At 36.0% G+C, this 15,553-nt stretch overlaps 1 protein-coding gene across 5 annotated transcripts in view; it reads right to left on the bottom strand.

Annotated features, from left to right (window-relative positions):
• LOC108709583 (collagen alpha-1(XVI) chain) overlaps positions 1–15,553 on the bottom strand; it is an 83,897-nt gene that overhangs the window by 42,881 nt on the left and 25,463 nt on the right. For 4 of the 5 annotated variants that reach the window (XM_041584023.1, XM_041584025.1, XM_018249568.2 and 1 more), the window contains exons 11-20: positions 12,611–12,637; positions 8,571–8,633; positions 7,557–7,598; positions 7,313–7,357; positions 3,309–3,353; positions 3,111–3,173; positions 2,930–2,974; positions 2,571–2,666; positions 2,227–2,265; positions 110–154 (exon numbers count right to left, since the gene is read on the bottom strand). In XM_041584023.1, the coding sequence (XP_041439957.1) occupies positions 110–154; positions 2,227–2,265; positions 2,571–2,666; positions 2,930–2,974; positions 3,111–3,173; positions 3,309–3,353; positions 7,313–7,357; positions 7,557–7,598; positions 8,571–8,633; positions 12,611–12,637 (510 nt within the window). The remainder of the gene's footprint in view (positions 1–109; positions 155–2,226; positions 2,266–2,570; positions 2,667–2,929; positions 2,975–3,110; positions 3,174–3,308; positions 3,354–7,312; positions 7,358–7,556; positions 7,599–8,570; positions 8,634–12,610; positions 12,638–15,553) is intronic. The other variant, XM_041584024.1, reaches the window with a different exon arrangement.

Genomic DNA, 15,553 nt, shown 5'->3' with positions numbered 1-15,553 from the left:
CATAGCTGTGTATAAAGACCCTCTGACCAAGGTTGTTTAAAGGGGCCTATATCATTGTCTTTTTTTTTGTTTTTTTTCATTGACTGATCTGCTTAGACAAACAACTTACCGGTTTTCCCACAGCACCATCTCTTCCAGGAGTTCCTGCAGCACCCTGGATAGGATAAACAGAAAGGAATAAAAAAATAATGGGTGGATTTTCTCATCTGTGGTATGGCAATCGGTGGCTTACATTATAAAATGGTATTGTCAGCTTTACCCTTAGTGGGTTTATATTCCACTGCTTTTTAGATGAAGTTAACATTGATGTTTTAAACTGTCACTTTTATTCCAAAGAGTAAATATTTCACATTTGTATGTATGTGTTTTACCTGCTGTGTCTTTGTTTTGCTCCTTGTATTCTAGGACCTATTTAAAATCAAGTAAGCTAACTCTGTAGCATTGATATCAGGCTGATGCCCTTTATTTCCATTAACTGTGTGAGAAATATATATAAGACGTACTTAGTAACAATGAGCTTACATTCACAAAGGTCTCAAATATGTAGGAAATGTCAGCATAAATTATTAGTGCCCTACTGTATCGTTTTGCTCTAATAGTTTTTATAACTGACATTGATTCATCAAAGATAATTGTGTGGAACTATCTGCATATTACTTTGGAATTCGGACCAGGTTATAGTAAAAGCTTATATGGTTCCAAGCAAATGTAAAGACTCAATAACCTATAACTTTAATTTCCCTTTGTATTTGTCCAATGGAAATTTTAAAAAATAATATTGACTTTTTCCACTAGTTTGGTGTTACTGTCTAAGCCTGTAGTTTGAGTCTTATTTAAAATGTCACCATCTACCCCAACCTTCCTTTCACCTCCAATAGCCTTCCTATTGTTCTAGTAACCCTTAAACCAGAATGGGGTGTAACTTTGTGGCTTGCCCAACAGGCATGTAAAGGAGATTATCTAGTGTAAAAACAGCTCCACAGTCTTTATTATAATATGAACAGAGAAATGCCATAAAACTATACAAGCTTAAGTATTCCTGAGTCAATGTTGAGGATATATTGACCCTATAAGTACATTTGCATAAAGTGCTCAGGATTTTCACTAATTTGCTCCATGCCTTCAACACAGTAACTACAAAGTGACAATTATGTGATGTAACTAGGAAAGAGTATTGGGTCAATCACAGATTTCTATCATTGCCTACCTACAAGCAGTATTGGGCTTAGGCGTATAGGGCTGTAGAATTCACACATCTTGGACACAGGTTGCTCTGTCAGTATAGCTCTCAGCACAGTCCTATGTATATGCAGAGTGGTGTTGGACAAACTAACTGCACATCCAGTTAACCAAAAAGCCACTTGCAAAACAATGCTCTTCAGAATGAAGCACCATAAAATGTAATAAAGAAAAAACAATTGAGCAAAAATTACAGTTTTGTATTTCTTATCAAAACCACGATAGCCATTTTTTTGTAATGCAAGTGTACATGCAACACCCTTTCCTCCTTAACCTAGTTATATGAAACTTTAACCTAGTTATATGAAAATTTACCATGGTCCTAAAGCCACCTTTATCCTATCATTGAACACCCTATTGTATTTTTATATCCTTTACTCAAGCACAGCTCACACTTTCTAATGACTGAAAACCAACTGAGAGAGTTATAACAGACAGCTAATTTAATATAAAGAGAGCATTAACTGGAACTGAAATTCTACCAACATTGTATATGCAATTGTATATGTAATTAATTTATCAGTACAAAGTTGGGTCTACAGAGCTGCTACTATTGCTAGTAGCACAACTACAAACCCTAGCAAGAGTAAAGGGTATATGACACTTTTCTAATAACTTTAATTAATGTTTACATAGTGCAGGGCATAAAGGTTTTGAATTTTCCATTTTGAAAGCTACGATTAGTATCTGAACAAATTTAAATGCATCAGAAAAAAAGGCATTTTAAATGTAAATTCTTAATTAGACTGCTATTACATTGTGAATTTTAATTACACACAGCACACTTTTTTAAATAAATAATATTCATATTGTGCATATTTGTGCATTTTTTTACAATCCCCCAAGTGTGTTAAAAATGTTTCCAGATTAAAAACAAATTAAAGACAGTATACCTTTTTTCCTTTCTAACTTGCTTTCCTTCTTTCTAATTTTCTGTTGTTAAAATTCAATAAAAATTAACCTTTAAAAAAAAAAAAGACAGCATACCTTTACCCCAGAAGGGCCAGGTGGGCCACCAGGATCACCCTAAGAAAACAAAATATATGGTATCAGACCTACTGGTAAATATCTACAGGGATAACAAAGAAATATCTACAAGGGGGCAGGGTGAGGAAAATTAAATGTAGATGGCAATCATTTCCCAGTATGATAAGATATGATAAAAAAGTAACCTATAGTGTTTATATATATAATTAACATGGGTTAGCACTTTAGATAAGAAAAGAGCAATTGAGATTAAGTAAATGCTAGGAAGATATATAGGAGAATCTATACATGGTTATAAATAGAGAATATCGTGGTTCAAAACTTAGCAACATATTTGTTCTTACAGGTTTTCCTGGTAGCCCAATTCCTGGAGGTCCTGGTTTTCCTGGAGGACCTGGTTCTCCTGCAAGACCTTCTGGGCCAACAATGCCAATCTCTCCCTGAAAAAACAAGTACAGTAACATAAGACTGAGCAGTTATAAATGAGTTCAGCCACACAATATATATATATATACACTTATGTTTGTATTTGCTGGTTATGAGGCCCCATTACTTACACTGACTGTATAACTTACTTTTTTGTATCACAACTTTCTATACCCACTGACAACCAATGGGTAGGTTATGGCAGTGCTGTTTTAACAACAATGAATTAATTTCACAATGGAAAACACAACAAACACACACTTATTCTCACACTCACCTTTTGACCTTTAGGTCCCATCACACAGATTTCTCCAGGTCTTCCCTGCAAGAGAGTGTTATACAAGTCTATCTAAGGTCATTGGCTATTGTGCTGTAGATTATAAAGTGAGAGAGGTAACAGAGAAAGGAGGCTTGAGGCAGATGTCAGGTAAAGAAATGCCTATGCTTTTGAGGCTTACATCTCTTCCTGGTGATCCGGCTGATCCTTTTATTCCAAGGTCTCCCGTTTCACCTTTTTGTCCCTACAAAAGCAATTTATGGGATGTGGTGATTCTGGCGTGTTTACATGTACATCTGTCATACTGTAAACAATTTGAGACTGATCCCCATTCAGTACCATGGCACACGCAATATCTATTCTACGCACAGATACTTACTTTTTCTCCATCTTGACCTGATGTCCCTTCATATCCTCTAGGCCCCTGTGGAAAGGCATTGAACAGTATAAATGCTTATGGTGAAGTATCTGTTTTTGCATTATGAAATAAAATGTAATCCCAGTATACTTTTGTTTAAAAAAATTAAATTGATTTAATGTTGTTTGCAAATGTATTTGTTATCGAAAGAAGTGTCTGTTGGTCACTTTCTGTTCTCTGACCTGCTGGCAGAAACAATACAGAAGGGAATGCAGTAAGAATTAAGAGCAAGTGCAAGAAATTATAAAAGAGATAAAATACTGGTTTCAACAGAAATTACATTTACAAATAACCACTGAAATATTTAATTTAAGTATGTTGCAATGTTGCTTAGAATTACATTTTCTTTCATTATGCAAAAACAGCTTTTGGATAGAGATTGCATTGGCTCACGTAAAATTATATTATTGTTATTATCACATTTTTATAAAACACATTCCAGAGCACTGTACAATAGATGGGTGTATACCTATTTTTGTCATTTGTTCAACATTTAAAATGCATATTAAGGCTTTGAGGTTATTTATCTATATATGTATTTGAATTATTACATTTTAACACTTTAACAAAAATGTAATTCAACTCAAAAACCTACCTCAAACTTAACTGAATTGTGTGCTGATTTATGAAAACTTGAACATAAAAAATATGATTGTATAAAAATGTGGAGGGAAAAAACCCAACTACAGAAAATCTGTATTTTACTCATCCATTTCCATAAGGAAACCAGCTCAAATTTTTAGAGTTCAAAATTCAAATTCAGTTTTCTGAGTTTTAGCGCAAGAAAGTTTAGTGCAGTAATAATTTGAATGTTGATAATAAATCAGCCTCTTAGTATTTTGCCAAATACTGAATTAGGAGAAAAGTTTTCTCTTCTGACACATTACGTGGAGTATTTGGTATTCCATTCATACAACTATTTTAGTTATATTATTACAACATGTAAGTGGCCTATTTAATAAGCCTTGAATTTTTCTGGTCGCGTTTTTAAGCGGAAAAATTTAAAATTTTAGATGGAAAAAAATCTCGAATTTTTCAAGCTTTATTATGCTCCAAAGCTGTTAAAAATCCAAATCAGAAAAGACTTCAGCTAAAATATGTCGAGTCATGTAAAAGTCAATGGCAGATGTCCCTTTAACAATTAAAAGATTTTTTTTGCCTTCATGATGTTAAAGGGTTTTGGGCTGTTTGATGCTGGTTTACGGCGACAATTTGAAAAAGTCACACGATTTGAATTGTTGCATAATTCGAATTTACCAGCACATTCAATTTTCATTCACATATTTTAGTAAATTAAGCCAAATTGTGGATGGGAGTTGAATTTTTATTTTTAAAATAATGAGAAAAAAACAAGTTTTGATAACATGGGCCTACTGTGTGCATACTGAAAATGAAATGTGAGTAGTGATAATTGTCTGGGAAATTCAAGTCACTTTTCCATTCTATTCAGGTATTTTCCCTGAGACCTTTGTGGAAATTTTTACACCCTAGATAAAATGTCATATTTTGATGCTTTTAGTAATGTTTATTGTGATATAGAGGACATTTCCATTCCATTAATGTGCAACAAGCAAAACTCTGAAGCAATTATTCAAACAAATTAATTTCATCTTGTCGAACAGGTACACTAGCAATTTATAGAATATCATAACATCCAGCAGGGGAGAGGGCATAAGATGGCAGTACCATTTTATTAAACAGTACATTATTATTAGATACATGTTTTACCACTATGCCAGCAATTCACTTCTGGATTCTGCAGTTTGCTAAATGCAAATGAGTTTTTAAAATATATGCAATGGGCTAAGAAAGCAATTTTAAACAATTTATATGCTAGCCATATTGTTACAATTGGATACAAACATTAAAATGGTTATTCCACTTAAAGGGGTTATTTGCCCTTACATAAACTTTTAGTATGATGTGAGAGTGATATTATGAGACAATTTGTATTTGGTTTTTATTTTTTATTATTTGTGGTTTTTATCTTTTTATGCAGCAGCTCCAGCAATCTGGTTGCTAGGTTCATTGGGTCACTTGGACTCATTTGGTTGAATAAAAGACTGGAGTATGAATAGGAGGGGGCCTGAATAGAAAGATGGGCAATAAAAAGTAGCAATAACAATAAACATGTAGCCTTACAGAGCATTTTATTTTTAGATGGGTTCTGTGACCCCCAATTTGAAGTTTGACAGTCAGAAAAAGAAGGCAAATAATTCTAAAACTATAAAAAAAATGAAGGTCAATTAAAAATTTTCTTAGAATTTGCATATTCTATAAAGTACTAAAAGTTAACTAAAAGGTTGTACAAGATGTTTGCTTTCAACAAAAGTCAAAAAAAAGTTTTATGCCCCATCAATTTTATAAAAAGAGTTTGAAGAGTTATCCTACAGTACTTTGGGCCAGATTCAATTTAGTATGAAAAAGTTATCTCATGGTTTACTAGGTGAAAACTCATAGACCAGATTCAATTTGAGGAGAAAAAAAAATCTCCTGATTCACTTCCAGTTTTTTCCCATAGACTTCAATAGAGTTTTCATGTGATAAACAGTGAGACAAGTCTTTCTGAACTGGAATGCATCTCAAAGTGAACCTTGTCCATGATTTTTCATGTGATAAACCTTTGGGCTAGATTCAGTATAGTGAGAAAAAATTATCGCATGGTTTATCAAGTGAGATTCATTTAGAGGAGAAAAATTTTATTTTTTTTCCATAGACTTCAATAGAGTTTTCATGAGATAAGTTTTTCTGAATACCAAATTGAATCCTGTCCATGAATTTTCACGTGATAAACCGTTTTCCAACTGAATGTAATCTGGCCCATTATCTGATAAAAGATCTACTTTTCACTAATACTTTCTCTTGCTGGAGAGTTGATGGGCATGTCTGGCTGTAAAAACAGTAGTTAGGTTTCTCTTATTTACTTTTCCCTTCCATATACTCATTCAGGTCAGATTGTGACCTTAAGAACTTAAGGGCGACATCTTGTTTCAATGTATTGTTGTTTATCTAGAGCATCGGTGTCCTAACAGAGAACCTTGGGCCAAAAATGATTTTGAAGGCCCCCAAGCATGTCCTAGACATCCATACACTACATTGTGTAACACTCTATAATTATTTTGCCCACAAAAATGTGAAATAGCAGATTATTATCAGAAATCGGGGCAGATTTACTAAAGTTCGAATGGTAAATTTCAATTTTTCAAATAGTTTTTTTTTGGTCAAAACTACCGACTCGAATTCCAATTCCAATATGAGATTTATCACACCTCAAACCTAGAAACTATTATTCGATACTTTGCCAACTAAAACCTGCCAAGTTCACGTAGAAGTCAATGGCAGAGGTCAGTTGAACCATTTGAAGATGTTAAGAGCCTTTCTGACATTTGTGTTTTTTTTTCTGAGGAAAACTCGATTTGACTTCGATTCAAATTTTCAGGGTCGTTCCTATTCGATCGAACGTTAGATGTTCAAGTCGTTTCATAAATAACCTCCCATTTGAGTTGTGAATACATTTGAGTTTATTAGAGTTAAAAAAAATGCACATAACTCTAAAATTCGACATTTGATAAATAACCTCCTTAATGATGAGCATCTATTCTATTTTTGTGGGATATCAGAAGAGAACTTCACTTCTATTTTTACTGCATATTCCAACTAGGAGCAGTATGCACAATTCATTGAGAGAGATGCCGGCACATTTTGGATAGGTTCCAAGTGCATTTTGGCCACGCCTCAGCCCTCTCTTCTGCTGTGGTCCCTGCTTCCCTGCTTTGAACATATCAGAGGACTTTGGTTGAATGTTACTGTGGGTGACTGGGTGAGGGAGACCATAAGTCAAGATGACTCCCAAAAAATACTTGTGACGACGTGCTCATTGGTAAATTAATATAGAAAAGGTAATGGAAATCAATGAAATAAAAAAAAAAGTGTCACTTTAAGAAATAGAATTTTTTTAGGCTTACCTCTTGCCCGCGTTCTCCTTTCTCTCCCTTTGTGCCCTCAGCACACTGTAAAAATAGGCAGAAAAGTTTATGTATATACTATAAATATTTGTGCCTGATGAATTTGGTTCTTCCCAGGTGGTGGTTTCTGCATTTACTAAGGAAGAAAGAAGGGCAAACCTCCTTAAAAATAGTTTAACCCAAATATAAAAGTTGGTACTGCGTAATATGCTTGCAGAGGGAGTTTGCTTGGAAGAACATTTACCTGTAATGGTCCTTGAGCAGAAGTCTGAACACAGTCTGCCCCCTATCATTGGAAAAACAGAGAGCAGCACAGTTTTGTTATAGTTATTTGTATTGTTATTGTTCTGTGTGGTGTTTTATGAGTTTAATTAATTGCTGTATATCTAGGGTAACTGGGTTTGAAGATTACCAAAATTTTGCGTCTGCCGCCAGCCAATCCTATAATATAGTTGCGAAACTTGAGCCCATTATAATTTTTATCAAAATGTTCGTTTAGAGCTTAATAAATAAAAACTCACTGAGGTTCGTTCTTATGAGATTTTTAGAACTGTATTTCTGTAGATTTGTAGAACCGTATCAAATGGGGAGTTCTAACTTTCACCCATTTATAAAAACAATTCTACAAATCCCATAGCAATGATCAGAACATGGGTGAGTTTTTATTTATTAAGCTCTAAACTCACAGTTTGATAAATCTGCCCCTGTGTATTGCACTTAATCTACAAGTGACAGATGTACCAAGTACGGATGCTAATTGCAGACCATGTAATTAAATTTCATCAGTCAGTTTGTCTTAGTTTGACTGCATTGGCAGACCAACCCACCCATGTATGAAGTCAAACCAATTACATTTCACAGCTGATATGCCTCCATATGTAATAAAAGGCACTTAAAGTGTGCCCAGGGACAGTAACTCATAGCAACCAATAAGACATTTGCTTTTGAACATTCGACCAGTAAATGTTCCCTGCTAATTGTTGCATCGCATATTTATTTGCAAATGGTTGTATTGCCCATGTTTTTACCTGAACGCATTTTTTTGCGAATTTGCATTGCGAACAATTTTTCACAAATGAGATGGCTGTTTGTGTGAGTGGGGCCACTGTGTGCACAAAAATCACAATGACAGCAATTTTAATTCGCAATTTTCAAAACTGTTTTGCAAATATTTCCTCCGCCGCATATCTTTATCTCACATGTAATTTAAATAGGCAGTAATGTAAATCAGATGCATGAAGGGTTGAATAACTCTTACCCTCTCTCCTCTTTCCCCTTTTGCTCCATAAGTTCCAGACTGTCCTCTCTCCCCTTTCAAACCCTAAAACATAAATTAATGATCATTAACTTTATTAATGAAAAATGTAACCACCATATTAATTACATAGAATCATATGGATTTCGTTTATTCTGATGTTTATGGACTACAGTTTCTTGCATAATCTGAAATAAAAGCATGCTGGAAGTAGTAGTCCAGTAACATCAGAAGATGAATTCTTGAGAATGGTGATATATAAAATTGCCCCTACAGTACGTCATCAAGGTAATGAGCACACAATGTCAGATGATTTTCCAATAATAGTTGTCCATGGAATGTGAAACCCATCTCCCTGTAGATAGCTGTAGAGGGAATTACCAGAATTTTGTTGTAGGGTAGACAAGTAACGAAACTCATACAGACATAACAATAAATCCATCCACGATATTTGTTTTGTTGTGGTGGGTTTCACTTATAAAACTAGTTTCTATTCTTATTGCATCCCTAGGCTATACTATATTAGTGACCCTTCCATTGGCACCTACTAGTACGTTCTCCCTACAAAATAACCCCCATTACCCAGTGACGTCTGCAGTATGTTGTATTTTTATATTTTTAATGTGCTATTTGGTTGACTATATTGGTTGCATATTAATCAAAAGCTGATATAACAGTGATCACTGGGAGTACTTTAAGTGAGCGGAAAGTTATTAATACATTTTAAAAAAAAAATCAATGTTACATTAACCAAACAGACCAGAGAAATGAAAGTGTTACCACGGCAGAATATTATTCATACTATTCAACCTTGTTTTATCCTTTGCTGCATGAACTAATTTACATCTTTTATATCCTGAAATCCAGTGACTCATAGATAACATTCCTAAGGCTCAATGGCTGGAACTATCCCTCCTAGCCATGCATCTAAAAGTCCAGATACAGATTAGTGAAGTTTGCTTGTCTGTCTTGTTGAGCTCAGACATAATAATTTGATTAAAGAATCATTGATTTAAACAATTTAAGAAAATCAGTCTAAAGATAGCTGCAGCTAGTGATATATTTGCAGAGGGAATGTATAATAATGTAAAACTTGTATAAATACCTGCCTTAGGAATACAATTAGGTATCTATTTCCCTTGCTGCCATCCACGGCAAAATAGTTTCAAATCAGAAAAAATGGGAAAGATACCATTCAGCGCAGAGGTTCTGCTGCAAGATGTGTCTTTATTCTCTATCCCTTTTTAACATCCCTATTCTACAATTATGTTTTAATAAGCTATTACAAAAAAATATTTCTTACATTTTATTTTCTGTTTTAGGGGTACATTTACTAAGGGTCGAATATTGAGGGTTAATTAACCCTCGACATTCGACCATCGAAGTAAAATCCTTCGACTTCGAAGGATTTTAATCCATCGATCGAAGGATTTTCCTTCGATCAAAAAAAGCTTAGAAAGCTTATGGGGAAGGTCCCAATAGGCTAACATTGATGCTTGGTAGGTTTAAAGTGCCTAAGTAGGTAGTAAAAGTTTTTTTTAAAGAGACAGTACTTAGAGTATCAAATGGTCGAATCGTTGAACGATTTTTAGTTCGAATCGTTTGATTCAAAGTCGTAGTTGAAGGTCGAAGTAGCCAATTCAATGGTCGAAGAAGCCAAAAAAAAACCCTTCGAAATTCAACATTTTTTTTACTTTGAATCCTTCACTCGAGCTTAGTAAATGTGCCCCTTAGTGTTCAGTAAGGAAAGCAACCAACAACAAGCAGCCTTGGAGGTTGTTTCTTTTGTGGTTATGCCCATGGAAAACCATTACAACTGCTCACATTTTAACTCCCCAGTTAGTAGACTAACCTCCCCAACATCCCTGGGTGTGTCCCAGCCTCCCCAAGGTCTACCTCCTGTCAGTGATGCTGAGCCCCTCTTCAAACTATGGTCAGCCTATGATTAACCCAAGTGCATAAAAGGCGTAAGGCAGTGGCGTAACTAGTTGTTACTGGGCCCCATAGCAAATTCAATTTAGGGCCCCAAAATATTTATAAGTTGGCCTATTTTACCAAGATATATTAAAATTGCTAATTAATTAGGGTCTCACTGGGCCCCCTACACTCCTGGGCCCCCTGCAACCGCAGGGTCTGCTTCCTCTATAGTTACGCCCCTGGCGTAAGGCTTTGTGTAGATCTCTTATTTTATTTTCTGTATTAGTGTTCAGTGAGAAAAGCTGAGAACTGCTGCTTTCTATGGCAGCAACAATCAGCTTTGGAAAGTTGTTTCTTTTGCTTTATACCCATAGAAAACCATTACAACTGGTTACATTCTAACTCCCCAGCTAGTAACTTAACCTCTCCTATGTCCCTTGATGAATGCCCACCCACCCACTCCACATCCCAGGTCTGCTCCAGCCTCCCCAAGGTTTACCCCCTGTCAGTGATGCTATGCTCCTCTTCAAACTATATTCAACCTTTAATTAAGTGCCCAAGTGCACAAAAGGCGTAAGGCTTTGCGTATATCTCTTATTCGTCTAAATAAAGTCTGCCGTTCCTTTACTTTGCCTGTCCATGGGATCTGTGAGTGCCTGCTGCTTTTTTCCTTTGTCTTCACACAATGGGCCCCAAAACAGAAGACTACACAAGTCTACAGCTGCAACTGTAAAGCAACATCTGCATCACCTTCTTAGAATAAGACAAGAGGGAAATAAGTATGTATTTATGTTTTAATATTTTCATTAGATAAATATAAAGGACAAATATTTTAAGCTATAATAACATTTTAATGAATACTCTACTCAATGGTGATGGAATCACCATTTTAGAACAGCAGTGTGCCTTTGTTAGAGTATTTTGAATGTGTGCCTATTGTTCATTCCAATACCTGCTCCTGACAGATTTTTCATGGATTGTATTTAGGGATTTACTTTGCATACATACTTGTACAGCTTTTTAATGTTAAATATGTGCTGTTTCTCTTTTACCATTCTATAAAAGCACTAACACTTTTGTCTTCGGTATGATAATGATGACATGAAGATTTATACTACGAATGTCTTTTTTATTATAGACAAATATTAAAATAATATTTAAAGGGGGAAACCTGATTGATTTGGATGTGATTTTTCGCAACTGAATAAATAATTTATAAGATGCAGTAGCAGAATGCCTGAGGATGAAAAAGCACTCAGAATAAAGACCTGCATGTAAACCTTTGCTAGATGGGATCTCAAAGTCCCATTGCTGAAACATTCATCTAATTATTATGCCAACTGGTGCAGATATTTTAACCTTTATATTTTATATGAAGCATTATTGTCTAAAGCTATTTTTTATGTTAAGATTACTATTTTCTGATCCATGCTATTAATAGCTTTTCTAGGAGGATAGTAAAAAAAAAAAAACAGTCCAAGTAATTGACATCAAAATACTTTCTGTAAGTAATATAGACGATTGGCCATAAATCTAAGGAGGTTGGACCAAATTTACTGCACACTCCAACTTGGTCTCAATTTAGTTCAGTTGGCTCGATTAGTGAGATCCTTTGGGACAGTTGCATGTACAACTAAAGCCAATTCAGGTTAGTGCATGATCAATATGCCCAATGTGTAAAAAATGTGCATAGTTGTGCATTTTGAGACATTGGACACAATTACATTTACATTTTAGGAGTGAGGAACACTCCCTTTCTGGTGCTTAACATTAAAATGACATAAAAACGGTGTGCATATTGACGCAGCCTGGAGTGAGAGCACTGGAATTACCACTACATTGGCACTAGCTTCAGGTTCCCCTGCTTCAAAAGGATTCTTTAGAGTGATTCTCCAGAACAGAGTGGGCCAGTGCAATACCACATGGCACAAATGCATGAGGGCAGGGAGTTTGTGCACCTACATCTGTACATGTAGTGACTGTGTTCATTTTTGAGCAACAACAGTTTAGGACTGCAGGCATAAATTAACCCCCAGAAGGTAAATAGCCTATGATACATGTTCACTAATACAAACATATAAACATTATAATAGCTACACACACACATATATATCTCAGACACTTACCCTGGGGCCAGGAGGTCCCATTGTGACCTGTTAGAAGACAGAGAGGGAATTATTTTTCCAAGTACAGTGTAGCTAGTGTAGGTATGAGTTGCTTTCTTCATATGAATAAGTCACGTATACAGTCTGTCAAAGCAATGCTGCCTGCTCTAATTTAGAGGGGAACTTTATCTCTCCTGTTCAGACATGATCTCCTCTAATGAAATCAGATCATTTGTTAAACGACTGACTGATTTGTCTTTGCTGCAGATCCAATGTATTCATCAGTCATTAATAACGTGCTACTGGGAGACGTCTAGAGCATTTTTAGAACAGTTTACCTTAGGGGATATGAATGAGGAAATGACCCTAAATTTAGAGAACTGATAAACTGCCTGCCTGTGCCTGTATCCTAGTGTATGATTTGTTCTTAAGAGCACGTCAGCACACCTGGCACAGAGTCACTGTTGTTTTATTTCTGACACTCTTCCCTACCCTTAATTCAGCAGCATAGCTATTTATAGCATGAAACCTTTCATTCCTTATCTAAGAAGTTATTTTTGGTTTTTCTTGTTACGCAAATATAGATGATCTCCTTACAGTGTCTCACATCGTCACTATATACAATTCTGTACCAGACCAACATCCTTTATTTGTGGCTTAGATGATTAGAGCAAGGGCATGGAGTAGATCTCTCAGCCTGCAAAAATGTGCAGGCAGAGACCAGCAAAACCTACAACTAATTGCTGTGAAAGCATTTTGAGTCAAGCTTCTTCACGTTTGGTTATGGAGAGGTTGATAATTGGATTATTAGTGTAAAGAAAAACAGAAGCATCTGTGCAATGGGCATCTGTAGAAATGGTAATCTAATTATTGACCTCACAAGACCCAAACATGGACAAGTTTTCCTGTTGCTATTGTGATTAAAACAATAGGCAGAGGTATGTTTAACCCAAGCCCTATTCATATAACAGGAGGGTTTATTAGTCTTATACTAGAATGAGTTCATTCTCAAGTCACTGTAAGTGCAGTATTTCAATTAATGGGGAAAATTCTAGGTCTCTGTAAAAATATATTACATATACTAGCTCATTTGTAAAACACTGCTTTATATAAGTAAACCATTTTTTTCATATAAATGGCCCCTATTGCAACTTTGCCACACTTCAAAGAATACTGCTGCTGCTTTATCAAGGATGCTGTGTTACAAATAAAAAACACTTTAATTCACCTTTACTAGAGTGTGCTGATCCCTGCATCGATTATACATATAAATATATATAGTGATGGGTGAAATTTGGGGCATTTTGATTCGCCGGAAAATTCACGAAACGGCGCCGGCATCTGTTTTTTTCCCTGGCAAATTTTCGCGTAGGTTTCGCAAATATATTCGCCGGTGGCGAATCACAGGAATTCACACCTGGCGAATAAATTTGCCCATATATATATATATATATATATATATATATATATATATATATATATATATATATATATATATATATATATATATATATATATATATATAGTTTTTATACATACCGTATATACTCGTGTATAAGCCGACCCGCGTATAAGCCGAGGTACCTAATTTTACCTATGAAACCCAGAAAAACGTATTGACTCGCGTATAAGCCTAGACACAACTCAGAAAAGTCTCAGAAATATCAAACAGTCGGTTTAATGTTAAAAATCAAGCCATGATGCTTAAAACATTAATTCATAAAAACAAGAGACTATTGGCCTCATTCCTCCGCACTTTGATTGGCCTGGCAGCAGCTAGTCGTACCCACCTCATAACAAAGGGAACAAACATCCCAACAGATCCACTCAATAGCTGAGCCACATATATAAATAAAATACAGGTGCTAATAGCAGGCGTGATGTTACCAGTACAAAGAGGCTCTGCCCTGAGCTCTTTTAACCACTCGAAGCCTCTAACTGCAACCCCCAGCGTTGTACTGACAGCAGAGGATTGTGGGAATTGTAGTTAACTGAGTCGCCTTACCTAATCGCTTCCAAATCTCTACGCCCGCAGTGTCCCGTCCCAAACCGATCGTTTTGCTCACCGCAGCTCCCGGTCGTTCCCTCCCCCAGACCTCGCACCTCAGCACCGCTGACTTCCGCCTCCAATCTGCGTCTTCGTTACGTACCGTAACATCTCCCGTATGCCAGAGAAAGGCATGCCGGGAGGAGTAGTTTTAGCTCTGCCCGAAGGGAATTGCGGCTTGTGCGCAGGCGCGGCTGAGAGAAACAGGAAGTACCGGTAGTTGAGAGTAAGGGGAGACTGAAGGCAAAGAGTAGCAGGTACTGGGGTGGGTTTGTTGGTGGGACGGAGGAGGGTTACTCTCTTACTGCCTCTCACCGCGCTGACCCGCGTATAAGCCGAGGTAGGATTTTCAAGCACATTTTGGGTGCTGAAAATCTCGGCTTATACGCGAGTATATACGGTAAACATTTTACATTGTATTTCTGCACTTGGAACGCATCCTATTTATTTTAGCAGTACCTGGAACACCCCAAAAAATTACTCTGCATGGGGCTTATTATCAGCTTACAAATCTGTTAAAGGGGAACTAAACCCTAAAAATGATTAGTGCTAAAAATGCCATGTTTTATATAATGAACTTATTGCACCAGCCTAAAGTTTCAGCTTCTCAATAGTAGCAATGATCCAGGACTTCAAACTTGTCACAGGGGGTCACCATCTTGAAAAGTGTCTGTGACACTCACATGCTCAGTGGGTTCTGAGAAGCTAATCTTAGGGGTCATTGCAAATTAACAAGCAGATGTAATATAAGCTGATGTTACAAGGCTGATGCAAGTTGCACTGGGTTTCGTGCTGCCATGTAGTAATTATACATATTAATTACTAATTAACCTTATACTATGACATTTATATTCTATGTGTGTTGTATATTGTGAGTGGGTCCCTAAGCTCAGTAATTGACAGCAGCACGGAGCATA

Source organism: Xenopus laevis, chromosome 2S (genome assembly GCF_017654675.1).
Source record: "Xenopus laevis strain J_2021 chromosome 2S, Xenopus_laevis_v10.1, whole genome shotgun sequence".
NCBI lineage: Eukaryota > Metazoa > Chordata > Amphibia > Anura > Pipidae > Xenopus > Xenopus laevis.
This window is presented reverse-complemented; position numbering and strand designations above follow the sequence as displayed.